The sequence below is a fragment of the Stegodyphus dumicola genome, chromosome 3, assembly GCF_044657685.1.
Source record: "Stegodyphus dumicola isolate Sdum_Otavi_A_Nest chromosome 3, ASM4465768v1".
Lineage (NCBI taxonomy): Eukaryota > Metazoa > Arthropoda > Arachnida > Araneae > Eresidae > Stegodyphus > Stegodyphus dumicola.
Genome location: NC_140770.1, coordinates 125,426,302 through 125,441,346, shown reverse-complemented (window position 1 = coordinate 125,441,346; position 15,045 = coordinate 125,426,302). Strand labels below are relative to the sequence as shown.

Sequence of the window (15,045 nt, the reverse complement as noted above, 5' to 3'; positions counted from 1 at the left end):
TTCCCTGTTCTTGAAGAAATATCCATATGAAAAATTTCAATAACTAGTAACATATTTTTATTCTTTATTGGTATAACCTAAAATAAGATTGATATTGCCAAAGGAATATTTTCGGACAGAAAAGATGATTTCGGATGACAGTTGCCAGATAACTCATTTTACTAAACGTCATTTATATGTCCATTTATGGTTAAAATATTCAAGATATTAAAAACAGGAAAAAGCTTTAAAATTAACCGGAAAAACCAGCAAACGGGAAAAAAGGAGACAAAATCTCAAAAGTTTCTACATTTTATTTTAAGCCAATATCCCCATCCAAGCCAGAATATATCAAGAGCGACAGGTGGTAAGTAGTATATTTATTGTTATTACTATGGATTCCTCTACCCCAATAGATGCGATAAATCTCCAAAGGATATCCACCTCTACCCCCCTGACCAAAAAACTACTAAGGGGTGCGGTGCTGAGCCAAGGATGTCTTGAAGGTTCATCGAACTTCCGGTACCATCAAGTGTACGTGGGCAAGCAAGACACTAAAGTACATTGTACGCTGCGCGTCCTTCAATTTAAAAAAAAAAAAAAAAAAAAAAAAAAAGTAAAAAGGCGATGGGGGAAGAAGATGCAGGAAAATAATATATCCAGGTTCCTACTGGGGTTCATTGTTGCATCGGAGGAAGTCGAAGCGGCGCTAGTTTCCGGACGGATATGTTCGAAATAGAACGTGGGATTTCCTGGAATAATTTAAAAGATTTTAATGCTACTACCCATTTTAAAAATTTTTACACTCATGAAATACTTTTCTTTACTGAGCTATATTTACATATTTGGGTAATTTTTTTAATGGCAGACATTCGATTTTATAGAAATTAAACGGTATGATTAGTAAAGTAATATTAATTCAGTGACGTGAATTTCTGCGATTATTTTTGAAAATGTTGTGAGATTTCTAGGATCTTAAAAATATCAGATTTTTCCGCAAGAGATGAATAACTACGCGATTTTTAAAAAATTTTCTTACTATTTTTTTAATTCCTATAAAAATTGTGAGACTTCATTCTTTATCTATGCTATTCTCGTCTGGAATTTCAGCAAACACACATAACAGAGCAATCCTATTTCAAAATCCAGACCTGAACATCTGAATTTTTGAAATACGAGTAACAAATCCTCCTGTTTCCGAGCCAGGTCCCCTTGCAAAATCCTCCACGAAGACATCCCTCTCGTTAGGCAGATAGCCTTCATGTGGTTTGCCGTAACCAAGTTACCTAATATTTCCCGAAATTGCATAAAATCGCATATATTGTCCATCATTGGTATAAACAGTTTCGATGACGAAAGATTTTTTTTCTTAAATATGCTGCTCAGTTTTAAAAAAGAACTATGTGTAAGTACAGTAAATATATAAAAATACCATCCAGGTTAATAGTAATTTTGACTGGAGCCGCGGTGTTGAATACGCTTCTGAAATTTGATTAATTGATGAATATCGTTTTTATCAAAAAAATATTATTAGTTTTTTTTTAAAACCAGATAGGTTTAGAACACCAAATAATAAACTAGTGTAAACGCAACGTATTAATTTTATTTAAAATGTATTTTCCCGATTGGCAACAACAGTTTTTTTCAGAACGATAATATTTTTTGAACTGTAAGTTTTTGAGCAGTAATGTTGACGGTAATGTTTCTGAATAAAGCAAGTATTTAACAATTAATGTTTGACGGAATGTGTTTTTAATAAAGGAACTAATTAAATGCTAACACTAGTAAACCAGAAACCAGATAGTAAACCAAAAAACATTTAAAACCAATTGTGCCATTGTCGGGATTTGAACCACCGATCATCAAATTTCACAGCTGTACATATTTACCACTTACACTACAAGACCAAGTACGTTAGAATGGGAAAATTATCCCCTACTTAAAGAGCGACTGGGAGATGCCTATATCCAGTCTACCAAATCAACATACTCACGAATCATCAATCATCACATTTTACATTGGACATCATGTAGGGACCAGTAAGTTTCTGGAATCTACAAAAATGTAAAATCCACTTTGCTCTAGGCTTAATTCGAGCATCAGATCTTCCAATTGAATTAGCCGATGTATTATTCCTTTTACCACCAAGCATGCTCAGTGGGTATGCGCTAATTCTTTGGACTTAGAATTTGCGTTATTCAATGTTTTGTTATTATGGCTATTTGAAAAAAGCGCATGCGATTAGATTAGAAACACTTCAAATATTTCGCAGTTTGCTCCTACAAAGAGAGGCAAATTGGAAAATAATTAAAGTGTTTCTAATAGCATATTCTTTTTTGAAATAGCTATAATGAGACATAAAGGAAAAAAAGAAGAAGTTTTTAGAGTATAAGTACTCATATTGATAAATTAAAATGCATTTTGCTATCACTACTACAAATCTTAAATTTAAAGGAAAATTCAATCTCTGTCGCAAGTTCTGCTATGAATTTATTCTGCTAAATTTTAATTTATTTACAGTCTTAGACAAAAAAACGACGCACCGAGAAGAAAGCAAATTGGACATAAATTGATATGCATACAGGTTTCGACGGAAAATGCAAAATTTTACATTTTGGCTGCCAATAAATGAACGGTGGTCGCTACAGCACATCTGATCTGCGCAACTGGCAGGATATTTAAGAGGAGAAATAAAGATTCCAGATCATAAATTCTTCACGAATTTCATTCCGTGTACTCTGGTAGACAGTAACTATGCCTCGCATACAGGTGCGCGAACGATATGCGCAAATGTCAGAATTTGAGAGAGGTCGTGTACTTGGGCTCAAAGAAGCCGGTTGGTCTTATCGGCGAATAGCTCGACATTTAAGCAGGAGCGATGCCACTATTAGACGATGTTGGCAGGAATGGGTGAACCATGGCCGCACACAGCGTCAAGAAGGAAGCGGTAGGACTAGAGAAACGACAGAACGTGAAGACCGAGCAATCGTCAGAGCGGCAATCACAGCCCCAGATGCATCATTATCATCTCTTGTGTGCAACTAGTGCTTCAGTGACCGCAAGGACCGTTCATAGACGGCTCACAGAAAGGGGGCTGAGGTCACGGCGCCGCTAGCGCGGACTACCATTGACCTCTGTACAACGTCAAGCCCGTTTGCAGTGGTGTCGGGCTCATTCGCACTGGAATGTCACTGACTGGAATAGAATAGTCTTCAGTGATAAGTCCCGCTTTGAAATGAGCCCCGATGACCAGCAAGGCGAGTCTGGAGACGCCCCGGACAGCGGTGTGATACCAACCTGACTGTCTTCCGGCAGATATGCCGACAACTAGGAGTGTTGGTCTGGGGTGCCATTTCATTTCATAATAAATAATATTAGTAATTTTATTAAAAATATAATATTTCATAGTAGGAACCCTTTGGTGTTCATCCGTCGAAACCTTACAGCACAGCAGTATGTCGACGAAGTACTAATGCCTGTTGTATTGCCCTTCATGTCACGCCACCCTGAGCTTACATTTCAGGAAGATAATGCCGCCTCCACACTGCACATGTTTCTACTGCTTGCCTTAGTGCTTGCCGAACATTACCTTGGTCAGCAAGTTCGTCGGATCTCTCTCCTATTGAGCGCGTTTGGAGCATTATGGGCAGGGCCCTCCAACCAGCTAGGTATGTTGACGATCTAACGCGCCAGTTGGACAGAATTTGGCACGATATCCCTCAGGACGACATCCGCAACCTCTATCAATCGATGCCAAGCCGAATAACTTCTTGCATAAGGGCCAGAGGTGGACAAACGCGTTACTGACGTTTTCACTTTGTGAAGCTCTATCACTTCAATAAATTATCCAATTTTTCTCAAACTGTTATCATTTGGTTTTCTGTACATGTACGTCACTTCTACCAATTTTCGTCCCATTCGGATAACTCCTTCTTCGTGCGTCGTTTTTTTTTTTTTTTTTTTTTTTTTTTTTTTTTTTTTAGCATATTATGTTAAGCAATGAATGTAAAATTTAAATTATATCCCGTTTTTACATGAATGATACGATAAAACATAATATTTTTCACTATATTATATTTTACCAAACTTTTTTTCTATTAAACTATATAAAAGTCGAACATTTTATGATAAGCACTGGAATATAAAGTTTAAAAATAATATATTTCATTAAAACATAATTTAAGATTATCAATGCAAGAGCGTTGAAGAAACATTTTCCCGGAAATATTGAAAAAACTTATTTGATCCATAACAAAAATTTAAGCCGGTTTTCGGAAACTAAACCAGTATATTATTATTTACAGTAAAAAAAAAATTAAATAGCATTTTTTGATTTTTTTGCTATAATAACAATTACTCAGCCACTTTACTAGTATGATTTACTCGTTATAAACAAAACACATTAATTTTTCTGCCCAATAGTTTATTTCGGTAAAAAATTTTTATTGTAATAAAAAATAGATAAATCTACTGCCATCCTCAAGAGCGAGCAAAAGGATACGTCGCCTCACCCCATAAATGAGTAAAAAATGTGCATTTGTACATATACAATATGTATGTGAGATTTTGTATTGATGTTATCCTGTATTCTATAATCCCCTCATAAACTCTTCCAAAGTTAAAGTACTTAAATAAAGATTTATTTATGTGATTAATTGTTTTCTAACTTTATTTTTTCCTATTTATATATATATATAAGCGAAATACCACTGACTCACCACCAGATCTCCGAAACTATACATATAACTATTGCGCAGTTACTCATTCCACGATGTAGACGCGCACTAAAAACGGATTTTACTTAAATCCTGTCCAAAATGGATCTTTGTTATACAAGAGGACTTTCTCATACATTTGGTTTTCAAATTCAAGTTCAGAATTTTCTTTTATTGTTGCAACAACTAGATATAAAATACAATTTTGCCAATGAATGCATTTTCGTTTAAAATTATTAAATTGGTAAATAACTTGCATCTATCCAATGAATACAAACAACATTTAAATGATAAGGTTAATAATAACATTTATATTTAACTGTCATCATAAGTTTCATGAAAATAAATGTTATTATTAAGAGAAATAAATTATTGTGATGAAAAATAAAAATGTTGTTTTTATTTATAAAAAATGCCATACATATAAAATCAAGGACAAATAATTAAAATTAACTAAATTTTATAACAAAGATAATAAAATTTATTACATTAATCATCATTTCGAAGCTAGCCATTTTGTCCATATAAGAAGTCTAGGTTCACATTTAAATAGATAATGTGCCCAGCAGAGCGGACGATTATCAACTAGTCTTTTTATAAAAGCATACTTTTCTGCACCTTTCTGTCTTCCTTTAAAAGCTTATGTTAAAGAAAGCCATTATTTATAGTTTCGGCATAATGCATATAAAATTGTTAACATTATTTAAAAAAATTCTAAATATCCGATCACTAAGAGATAATGTACATATTGATTTAATGGAAAGCAAACCAAATATCAGCATAATCTAACAAACATACCAGAATTAGTGGGAAGAGGAAAAATAAAATCTACCTTCTAGAATTCATTTCATAAATGTAATAGAATTACGTTTTTATGCAAAAATTTTCAAATCAACATGACAAATGTGATTCAGAATACCTAGTTTTCTATTCCGCGAACTATTAAATGGTTGGTAAGAAATTCCATGCAATAAAACTTTACGAAATATAGCTTTTTCTTTTTTAACTATCAAAGATTTACTCAGGCATAGAAGACGCTTTTGTAGAGAAGAATGTGGATGGAAAGTTACAGTTACCGGTTTGATGCACGCGGGAAACCATCAAAGCAGACGCGCCTTTTTCTCATACAAATAACTCCGCATTCATGTGAAAATTTACATTTTCTTCTAGTAAATGGCTCTGATTTCGTTAATTTAATGCATTTAAGTAGATATACATGACTGAATTCCTTTGAACGAGACATATTTGCCGAATTTTTCAACACCATTTAATGGTATAAAAGCTAACCCACATCTATGATGTTCATCGTATCCTACCAAGCTGTAGCACGACTTCCTTGGGTTAGCAGCTGCCAAGTTAAAGATGTCCATTTTTGCTGTAACAGTTTTTCTTCTTGCCATATCCAGCTTAGGATATTCGGGTCCAGCGTTTCCTGTAGCAAGCCCATTTAATGTTATCCAAGTCTTCCCCAAGCCATATGAATTCGGATATGAATTTGGAGATGGACTGGGAATGAGCCAACATCGCCGTGAAGTATCTGATGGAAACGGAATCGTCAAAGGAAGGTATGGATATCTAGATCCCTTAGGAGTGTACAGAAATGTCGAATACACGGCAGATGCTGATGGATACAAAGCTGTCGTTCGCAGCAACGAGCCTGGTTCTGCCAACCAAAACACCGGAGATGCTGTATATGTGGTACAACTTCCTCCACCAGCTGCCGTTGCCCAAGGATTAAGAGCCGGACTTCCTCGTCTGTCAGTTTGAATTGCTTTTGTAATTGTTAAAGGTCTGTTTCATAAATCAATATAACAATATCAGTGTGTTCTTGTAATTCTTCATCATTGCCTTTGCAGAATTGCTTTTAGATTCGTAATTTATTATTTCCTCTTTAGTACATGCCATAAATATTTAAAAATATTCCAGAAAAACGTTAAAAAAGTGAATTATTAATGCAACAGAATATTTTTTTCTTGACATAAAATCAAGAGGCGTGGAGTATAAGCTCACTTAAAGACTAAAGACAGTCTGAAATGAGTAGCTAAAATATAATGTACCTTTAAACGGGCCCAATTCTTAGAAATTTAAAAAATAATAAGCAGAAATGACAACAAATAACAGTCAAGTTGGAAATAAGTAACATACTGCAAAATTATCTAGATTATTTAATATTTCCGCTTTCAGGGTACAGTTATTTCCAAAACTTCATTAAACAGAAATTGCTCTAAATGCACGTTTTGTTTGTTATTTTATTATTTGGAAGTATTATTTATTTTAAAAATTGCAGAAGTAATTTTAAAATTATTGATACAAATATAAAAGCAGATCTGGATATTTTATCAGAATCACGACTGTTAATTGTTCTTGTTAAAGGAGAGATAAAGGGGAAAATTATTCGTCCAGATTCCGTTTATTTCTCTTTCTTCTCAATTAGTTATACAATTCTCTCAAAGTGAGAAGAACATCATTTTCAGCAAAATAAAACTGAAAATAAAATGAAATTCTAACAAATAAATAAAACGCGTGATGTAAAACTTAGATTCCAACTTCTAAAAATATTCAATTTGATATCTTTATTAATGAATTTCTTTCTATTTCTCTTCAAAAAGAATCAATTTTACCACATTTTTCAATGTAATTTATGTCTAGTAAACTGGTTTCTTACAAAGACATCCTAGCTAATCATTATTTTTCTTATGACTTTTAAACATGAAAAATTACATTAATGGAATTATGAAGCAAACTAATGTTCATAAAATCTTATAAAAGAGAATTAATATTAAGATCTCTGCCAATATCTCAAATTACATCAATCAAAAAGTACAGCTTCGTTTTATTCAATGAAAAACATCTGAAAGATTTCAGGTTTTATAGTACCCCCCAGAGGGTTTTTTTTAACGTTTTGTGTGTTACTTTTATTAAATATCATGTTCTTCTCATTTAAACCATAAAATTCAATTCAACAGCAATACCGCAAAATAATTTTAAAATGAGCATATGTTTAGAATTTCTGATACACTGTCTCATGCGCTGGAGATGAAAATGTCTTTTCTGTACAACGTTGCTGTGCGATGTAGTGAGCGTTGTTTAGCGTAGTAAGAAATGAGATGCGTAATTAACAATATAATTTAATCATTTATTCTTTGCGAGAACAGAGACAGCGTTAATTCAGCGAATACATGTTGCGTTAGCGTTCTACTGCGTAGAAGAATAATGTTTCTCAGTTGCCAATTGTCAGGGACTAAACTTTACATTATTTCTCGTTGCCAGACGTAACAGATTAACATAATAAATGCACAATAACAAAAATGCGACTGGAAAGTGCTCCGTTAGCCAAACGATAAAGTTACAATTACGGAACATCCCGCCCGGCGTTGACATGTTACATTATTTCAAATTTAAAGGAAAAAGTATGAATACAAACATATAATGACACAACATACAACAAATACACCAATTAATAATTCAATTAAACAAAAAAAATTATCCAACACTAGAAATATTGTATCTATAATAGGTAAAATACAAATTTTCGAAATTGGTCTTCAGAAAACACCCTTTGGAGTACGTACGTCTACGACTCTGACATTTTCGTCAGAACCTGGGATCACCTTAATAATTCGACCTAAAGACCAATTGCAAATAGGAAGTTGAGAGTCTTTTAGTAAAATGAGCATGCCAGGAGTTATATTTGGCTTTTTAAGCACCTACTTAGAGCGTTGTTGCAGATGGCTTAGATAACTGTTTTGCCAGCATTTCCAAATGTTTTGAACTAATTTTTGAGTCCTCTGCCACCTACTTAGAAGATTATCTCTTGTATCGATTAAATTTGGTTCTGGTATGGCATTTATCGGTTTTCCTATCAGAAAATGTCCAGGAGTTAATGCTTGGAAATCGTCTGTATCAGTAGATAAGGGTGAGAGTGGCCGCGAATTGAGGATGGCCTCGATTTGAACTATTACTGTTAGAAATTCTTCTAAAGTTAACTTAGCGGAGCCTACGACTCTCTTTAGATGGTACTTGAAGGCCTTTACACCCGCCTCCCAAAGGCCGCCAAAATTGGGTGCTCTAGGAGGCAAAAATTTCCACCTGATACCTTCTGAGGCTAACAGGCTCGAAATGTCCTCACTGTTTAACATTAATTTATGCAAACGTTTTAACTCTGCGGAAGCTCCAGTGAAGTTCGTTGCGTTATCGCTAAAAATTATTGAACTCTTGCCGCGTCATGCAAAAAATCTCTTTAACTCTTTCGCATCGAGAGACGACCAAATCTGTTTTCAACAAACATCGAAAACGCCCGTGTTTACGAATTTGTCTTGGAATAGTTTTCCTTTCCCCCTTGCTGGTCTTGGAGGTTTTTCTGCGGTTTCTTCCATTGTGTGCAGTTTCACCTTAGGGCTGGATTGCACCTGCGAACGTCATTGCAACTGCGAACGTCAACAGCTTTCCGTATTTCTCCTTTATTTGCTTCAAAAGAATGATTGACATGTCTTTTAACAACTCGCAATTATACATTCCAAATATGGCTATCCTGATGCCTATGTTTGAGTGGAGGACTAAGTTATTCAAAACTTGATGTCTCTAAGTACCATAGTTTTTTCACAGTGCGAGAAGCATACATTCATTCATGCAGATTCTTCATTGTTTAATTTATTTAAATATAATGTAGGGTTCTAATATTTGGTGGCAACAATGTGAAAAAGTTTTATAGTGGACGACGCAAAATGCCAAGACAAAATTAATATCCCTTCTGGTAAAATTGCATCTTTGGGCTAAAAATTATAAATTTTCACAGGACTAATAAAACTTAAAAGATTAAAAATCAGAACGTCATTAAACTTAAAAAATTAAGTATCAGAAAGTCATTTTTGCTTCATAAAAAAATTCTCCATTTGTTTATTTCAATTGTTTCTAATTACTTTTCGTAAAAAGAAAATTATTCTGCAAATACGTATTATTACAGTAAAGAACCCTTTTCATATTTTTTAACTGAACGCGCAAAAAGACGCATAAATGAGAAATTCGTAGGCTTTAAATTTCAGTTTAAGATATGACACATGTATTTCAGCTCTCATATCAATACTGCTACTAAGTACTTATTATTCTACTACTAATATACAAATTCAGCTTTATAAATCAGACTTTTCTCTAAGAAAACTATCTATTTTTCAGGAAAATCAAATATTTCGTTTCAGAGTAGTAACGATTTTAATTTTTCAATTCCTTATCTTGAACAAATGCTTTATTTTTTCTTCAACAAAATATCTTTAAATTTCAGCTGCTGTGTCTTTGTTTCTGAGACTTAAGTGAAGCCTTAGTGGTTCAAAAGACAAACAAAAACTCCAGTTAAAATTCGTTTATTAAATAACTCATCAGCAAATTAGTCTGCTCAGCATATTCTTTTGCTTCTGTCCTTCTGAACGAATTCCTTTCATCTGGCAGCTGGATTCAAACACTTGTCTAGCCTGAGATATTCTAAGTCTTCTTTTTTTTCTTCACGTACTAATATGCAGCTTCAAGATGTTACTAAAAGAAGGAAAGAATTTTCGGATAAATTACTATACGAGTTTCGAAAAAACACATCAAAAACAAATAAATAGAAAAAAGCATCATATAACCAAAGTTAAGAGTCGTATAAATAAAATATTTTATTATTAACTTGAAGGAACATATCGGGACACAAATGAAACGACTTACTAATTGCAACAGACGCATAATTGAGAAAATTATAAATAGTGCTTCAGCATATTTCCATTTAAGTGGACAATCAAGTACAATCAAAACTTAAACAAAATACATTATAATGCTTCTATTATGAATGAAACACACCGCCGAACATGAAACTTAAATAATTTAAGACTGCGAGTTTTGCAGAGTTAATCGTAATTTTTTTAATAGAAAATTCATGACTTAATTTATAAGTTATTTTTCTCGCCTTCCGTGCCTTCGTGATTGCTCAATTTTCATCTTGCGTGCTTCCAATTAACCTAATGTCTCTACAATGGCGCCCGAACAAAAAAGGTATTGGATGATGGTTCTCCACACCCATGATTCGGCGATTGGTCCCCTAAAAACCCCAGTCGTCTTTTAAAAAGGGGAGTATATAAAGTATTTCTCCCGCTTTCCTAGCGTGCCTTCGTGGTGTTCTGCACGCTGGGCCGGTATTCCAGAGGTCCGTGGTTCGATTCCCGGCGAAGGCGATTGCTCATTTTTCATCTTGCCTGCTTCCAATTAACCTAATGTCTCTACAAATTTATTGTTAGCAAAAATATGATGGTTTCTTCTTCCGATTATGTAGGTAGATCTGTAATGTTTTAGGTCGAGACAGACAATACGCGCTAAAAAATAATTATTTGTTAGATATGTAACGATAATTTAATTCTTTCCGTCTCTTTTTGCCAATTCCCTCATTCCAGAAGTTATGCAGACCAGAAGTTGCAGAGTGGCAAGCAGGTTTACTATAAAGAGTTGAAAGCAGGTTTACTACTAATATACAAATTCAGCTTTATAAATCTACTACTAATATACAAATTCAGCTTTATAAATCAGACTTTTCTCTAAGAAAACTATCTATTTTTCAGGAAAATCAAATATTTCGTTTCAGAGTAGTAACGATTTTAATTTTTCAATTCCTTATCTTGAACAAATGCTTTATTTTTTCTTCAACAAAATATCTTTAAATTTCAGCTGCTGTGTCTTTGTTTCTGAGACTTAAGTGAAGCCTTAGTGGTTCAAAAGACAAACAAAAACTCCAGTTAAAATTCGTTTATTAAATAACTCATCAGCAAATTAGTCTGCTCAGCATATTCTTTTGCTTCTGTCCTTCTGAACGAATTCCTTTCATCTGGCAGCTGGATTCAAACACTTGTCTAGCCTGAGATATTCTAAGTCTTCTTTTTTTTCTTCACGTACTAATATGCAGCTTCAAGATGTTACTAAAAGAAGGAAAGAATTTTCGGATAAATTACTATACGAGTTTCGAAAAAACACATCAAAAACAAATAAATAGAAAAAAGCATCATATAACCAAAGTTAAGAGTCGTATAAATAAAATATTTTATTATTAACTTGAAGGAACATATCGGGACACAAATGAAACGACTTACTAATTGCAACAGACGCATAATTGAGAAAATTATAAATAGTGCTTCAGCATATTTCCATTTAAGTGGACAATCAAGTACAATCAAAACTTAAACAAAATACATTATAATGCTTCTATTATGAATGAAACACACCGCCGAACATGAAACTTAAATAATTTAAGACTGCGAGTTTTGCAGAGTTAATCGTAATTTTTTTAATAGAAAATTCATGACTTAATTTATAAGTTATTTTTCTCGCCTTCCGTGCCTTCGTGATTGCTCAATTTTCATCTTGCGTGCTTCCAATTAACCTAATGTCTCTACAATGGCGCCCGAACAAAAAAGGTATTGGATGATGGTTCTCCACACCCATGATTCGGCGATTGGTCCCCTAAAAACCCCAGTCGTCTTTTAAAAAGGGGAGTATATAAAGTATTTCTCCCGCTTTCCTAGCGTGCCTTCGTGGTGTTCTGCACGCTGGGCCGGTATTCCAGAGGTCCGTGGTTCGATTCCCGGCGAAGGCGATTGCTCATTTTTCATCTTGCCTGCTTCCAATTAACCTAATGTCTCTACAAATTTATTGTTAGCAAAAATATGATGGTTTCTTCTTCCGATTATGTAGGTAGATCTGTAATGTTTTAGGTCGAGACAGACAATACGCGCTAAAAAATAATTATTTGTTAGATATGTAACGATAATTTAATTCTTTCCGTCTCTTTTTGCCAATTCCCTCATTCCAGAAGTTATGCAGACCAGAAGTTGCAGAGTGGCAAGCAGGTTTACTATAAAGAGTTGAAAGCAGGTTTACTACTAATATACAAATTCAGCTTTATAAATCTACTACTAATATACAAATTCAGCTTTATAAATCAGACTTTTCTCTAAGAAAACTATCTATTTTTCAGGAAAATCAAATATTTCGTTTCAGAGTAGTAACGATTTTAATTTTTCAATTCCTTATCTTGAACAAATGCTTTATTTTTTCTTCAACAAAATATCTTTAAATTTCAGCTGCTGTGTCTTTGTTTCTGAGACTTAAGTGAAGCCTTAGTGGTTCAAAAGACAAACAAAAACTCCAGTTAAAATTCGTTTATTAAATAACTCATCAGCAAATTAGTCTGCTCAGCATATTCTTTTGCTTCTGTCCTTCTGAACGAATTCCTTTCATCTGGCAGCTGGATTCAAACACTTGTCTAGCCTGAGATATTCTAAGTCTTCTTTTTTTTCTTCACGTACTAATATGCAGCTTCAAGATGTTACTAAAAGAAGGAAAGAATTTTCGGATAAATTACTATACGAGTTTCGAAAAAACACATCAAAAACAAATAAATAGAAAAAAGCATCATATAACCAAAGTTAAGAGTCGTATAAATAAAATATTTTATTATTAACTTGAAGGAACATATCGGGACACAAATGAAACGACTTACTAATTGCAACAGACGCATAATTGAGAAAATTATAAATAGTGCTTCAGCATATTTCCATTTAAGTGGACAATCAAGTACAATCAAAACTTAAACAAAATACATTATAATGCTTCTATTATGAATGAAACACACCGCCGAACATGAAACTTAAATAATTTAAGACTGCGAGTTTTGCAGAGTTAATCGTAATTTTTTTAATAGAAAATTCATGACTTAATTTATAAGTTATTTTTCTCGCCTTCCGTGCCTTCGTGATTGCTCAATTTTCATCTTGCGTGCTTCCAATTAACCTAATGTCTCTACAATGGCGCCCGAACAAAAAAGGTATTGGATGATGGTTCTCCACACCCATGATTCGGCGATTGGTCCCCTAAAAACCCCAGTCGTCTTTTAAAAAGGGGAGTATATAAAGTATTTCTCCCGCTTTCCTAGCGTGCCTTCGTGGTGTTCTGCACGCTGGGCCGGTATTCCAGAGGTCCGTGGTTCGATTCCCGGCGAAGGCGATTGCTCATTTTTCATCTTGCCTGCTTCCAATTAACCTAATGTCTCTACAAATTTATTGTTAGCAAAAATATGATGGTTTCTTCTTCCGATTATGTAGGTAGATCTGTAATGTTTTAGGTCGAGACAGACAATACGCGCTAAAAAATAATTATTTGTTAGATATGTAACGATAATTTAATTCTTTCCGTCTCTTTTTGCCAATTCCCTCATTCCAGAAGTTATGCAGACCAGAAGTTGCAGAGTGGCAAGCAGGTTTACTATAAAGAGTTGAAAGCAGGTTTACTACTAATATACAAATTCAGCTTTATAAATCTACTACTAATATACAAATTCAGCTTTATAAATCAGACTTTTCTCTAAGAAAACTATCTATTTTTCAGGAAAATCAAATATTTCGTTTCAGAGTAGTAACGATTTTAATTTTTCAATTCCTTATCTTGAACAAATGCTTTATTTTTTCTTCAACAAAATATCTTTAAATTTCAGCTGCTGTGTCTTTGTTTCTGAGACTTAAGTGAAGCCTTAGTGGTTCAAAAGACAAACAAAAACTCCAGTTAAAATTCGTTTATTAAATAACTCATCAGCAAATTAGTCTGCTCAGCATATTCTTTTGCTTCTGTCCTTCTGAACGAATTCCTTTCATCTGGCAGCTGGATTCAAACACTTGTCTAGCCTGAGATATTCTAAGTCTTCTTTTTTTTCTTCACGTACTAATATGCAGCTTCAAGATGTTACTAAAAGAAGGAAAGAATTTTCGGATAAATTACTATACGAGTTTCGAAAAAACACATCAAAAACAAATAAATAGAAAAAAGCATCATATAACCAAAGTTAAGAGTCGTATAAATAAAATATTTTATTATTAACTTGAAGGAACATATCGGGACACAAATGAAACGACTTACTAATTGCAACAGACGCATAATTGAGAAAATTATAAATAGTGCTTCAGCATATTTCCATTTAAGTGGACAATCAAGTACAATCAAAACTTAAACAAAATACATTATAATGCTTCTATTATGAATGAAACACACCGCCGAACATGAAACTTAAATAATTTAAGACTGCGAGTTTTGCAGAGTTAATCGTAATTTTTTTAATAGAAAATTCATGACTTAATTTATAAGTTATTTTTCTCGCCTTCCGTGCCTTCGTGATTGCTCAATTTTCATCTTGCGTGCTTCCAATTAACCTAATGTCTCTACAATGGCGCCCGAACAAAAAAGGTATTGGATGATGGTTCTCCACACCCATGATTCGGCGATTGGTCCCCTAAAAACCCCAGTCGTCTTTTAAAAAGGGGAGTATATAAAGTATTTCTCCCGCTTT

At 33.7% G+C, this 15,045-nt stretch overlaps 1 protein-coding gene across 1 annotated transcript; it reads left to right on the top strand.

Annotated features, from left to right (window-relative positions):
• The first annotated feature begins 6,004 nt into the window (after positions 1 to 6,004).
• On the top strand, positions 6,005 to 7,798 carry LOC118188665 (cuticle protein 10.9-like). Its single transcript, XM_035359160.2, has one exon. It carries the CDS (start codon positions 6,057 to 6,059, stop codon positions 6,459 to 6,461), a length of 405 nt encoding a protein of 134 aa, XP_035215051.1. The 5' UTR covers positions 6,005 to 6,056; the 3' UTR covers positions 6,462 to 7,798.
• Positions 7,799 to 15,045: the final 7,247 nt, after the last annotated feature.

Excerpts from the sequence above, each read along its gene's own strand:
- LOC118188665 (XM_035359160.2), top strand. The coding sequence starts at position 6,057 with ATGTCCATTTTTGCTGTAACAGTTTTTCTTCTTGCCATATCCAGCTTA.